Source organism: Hypanus sabinus, unplaced genomic scaffold (assembly GCF_030144855.1).
Source record: "Hypanus sabinus isolate sHypSab1 unplaced genomic scaffold, sHypSab1.hap1 scaffold_927, whole genome shotgun sequence".
NCBI classification, from domain to species: Eukaryota; Metazoa; Chordata; class Chondrichthyes; order Myliobatiformes; family Dasyatidae; genus Hypanus; species Hypanus sabinus.
This window is the reverse complement of record NW_026781780.1, coordinates 55137-57206: the sequence shown is the minus strand read 5'-3', so window position 1 is coordinate 57206 and position 2070 is coordinate 55137. Positions and strand designations below refer to the sequence as shown.

The window sequence follows — 2070 nt, the reverse complement described above, 5'->3', positions numbered from 1 at the left end:
CAAAAGGACTGCTCACTTGGAATAACTTTACAATTGACTTAAATTGCGGTGCTCCTGTCTATATTGTAATGTCATTATGGGTGCAGTAATAATTAGGCTGAGTGATGACACCTGGCGGCTTTTCAAACATTTGTAGAGTGTAGAAAGGCACCAACTCTATGAATTAATGTATCCTCCAATATAATTTAGGAATTAACCTTCTTGCATTGCATAAACAACTGATTATCACATGTGCACAAACTGCATTACATTCCAACAGTTGCTACATTCTCTCATGACTCATGTGGTCCTTTCCGTGGATTCAGACTTCTGGGGAGCACGAACACATTTCAGATTAGCATCATGCACCGCATCCCACATCAATAGCAGTTCGAAGGGCCGAAAGTGATGCACTAGCAGCAACTCACGGTAATAGCAAGGATTGAACGATTCATCAAGGGTTGAAGGAACCCTGACTCCAGCTGTCCGGAATCCGCTATGGGAGTGTGGCGCGAGTCCAGCCTTGGCCAGACACATCCCCAAAAATACATCATCAATGGGGAATAGTTCAAGGTCTTGGGCTATGTGGTAAATGATATGAGCTGTATACACAGACATAAGTATGCCCGCTCCACTAAAGTATGGTGGGAACGACTTGATGGTGGTCACTATTTCTGGCACATAATACTTGCTCGACTTCTGACGTTTGGGGCCAAACCCATAAACGAGATGGCCCACAAACAGGTGTTGGTGAACCTTCATGCCTAGCAAGTAATCAACCATGTTATCGGTGTTGGCAAATACATCATCATCTCCATTGAAGATGAATTTAGCACTGGGGCAAAATTCACTGACCCACTGCAGCGACTTGTATTGTTTGAGGGTAAGGTTGAAAAAGGTATCCAAGAAATCCCATTGTAGGATATCTCTGTGTTCTCTGTTTTCCATGGCTAACAGCTGATTCAATTTCCTACTTTCATTTTGGTCAGAAGAGACACCAGAAATAAAGACTCTCTTAATTAGGACCCCATTGAATTCGCGTTCTCTGCCCCAGGTCTTCCTTATCATTTCCCGCCGATCATGGTTGAAAGGGTGAGATTTGATCACCAGGAGCAGGAAGACATTCTGAGATCCTTCTCGACCACCACATTGGTCTGGGACATTTTGAATCATGACAAATTCTCGACAGTGTTTATACATCAAGAAGTTTTTAATGTGCTCTTTCTCTTGATGAAATGAGGACAGGTGCAGCAATGTCTTGTTCGCGTGGCACTTTGGCTTGAGCACTGATTCAGTTACATCACCAGTAACAACCTTGGGCAGGTCATTGAGATGAACAGTTTCTGCAACAACATCAGTCTCTCGACGTCGGATATTATCCCAGAACATGAAGAACAATCCCAGTGTAATCAGAACACCCAGCACTACTTTCTCATGGAATCGCCGATGTCTACTCATCTTTCACCTGAAATAGAGAAAAATATGGATTAATTCAAAGAAAGCTTTACATCTACATGATGCTTGAGAAGAATGGGAAGTTTAAACTGTAATGGATTTCACTAATGCTTTGTAATATTGACCTTAAAATGGTGGTGAGGTAAGGAATAGGCAGATCCCTACACGCTGCTGAATGTTTAATTAACCGGAAGCATTCCATCCCAGCAGAAAAACGAATCTACCTATAAGATACCATCACTGTCATTAAACTGAAAATCGCATAGTTTTATTCTGGGCCTTAAAAATATATGATTGCAAAGGCTTTATTCCACCTCGATTCACAGCTCTCATCACTCCTCTCGGGGCTTAAACTGAGCTGGACCAGACATAGAGCAATATAGAACAATGCAGACATTTTGGTCCATGATGTTGCACCGACCTTTTAATCTGCTCCAAGATCAATTGATCCCTACTCTCTCAAATAGCTGTCCATTTTTCTTTCATCCATGTGTCTATCTAAAAGCCTCTTAAATCACACTGACGCATTTACCCTTATCACTACCCAGGCTGTGCATTCCATACAACCACCATTTTCTTTTTGTTAAAAAAATACTACTTCTGACAAACCCCTTTACTTTTCTCTAATCACCGTAA

At 41.8% G+C, this 2070-nt stretch overlaps 1 protein-coding gene across 1 annotated transcript; it reads right to left on the bottom strand.

Annotated features, from left to right (window-relative positions):
* Positions 1-279: 279 nt before the first annotated feature.
* LOC132390482 (N-acetyllactosaminide beta-1,3-N-acetylglucosaminyltransferase 3-like) lies at positions 280-1437 on the bottom strand. Its single transcript, XM_059963088.1, has one exon. The coding sequence runs from the start codon at positions 1435-1437 to the stop codon at positions 280-282; it is 1158 nt and encodes a 385-aa protein (XP_059819071.1).
* Between the last annotated feature and the right edge of the window lie 633 nt (positions 1438-2070).

What these genes read in the sequence shown, in the direction of transcription:
- LOC132390482 (XM_059963088.1), bottom strand. Translation starts at nt 1,437, where the DNA reads ATGAGTAGACATCGGCGATTCCATGAGAAAGTAGTGCTGGGTGTTCTG.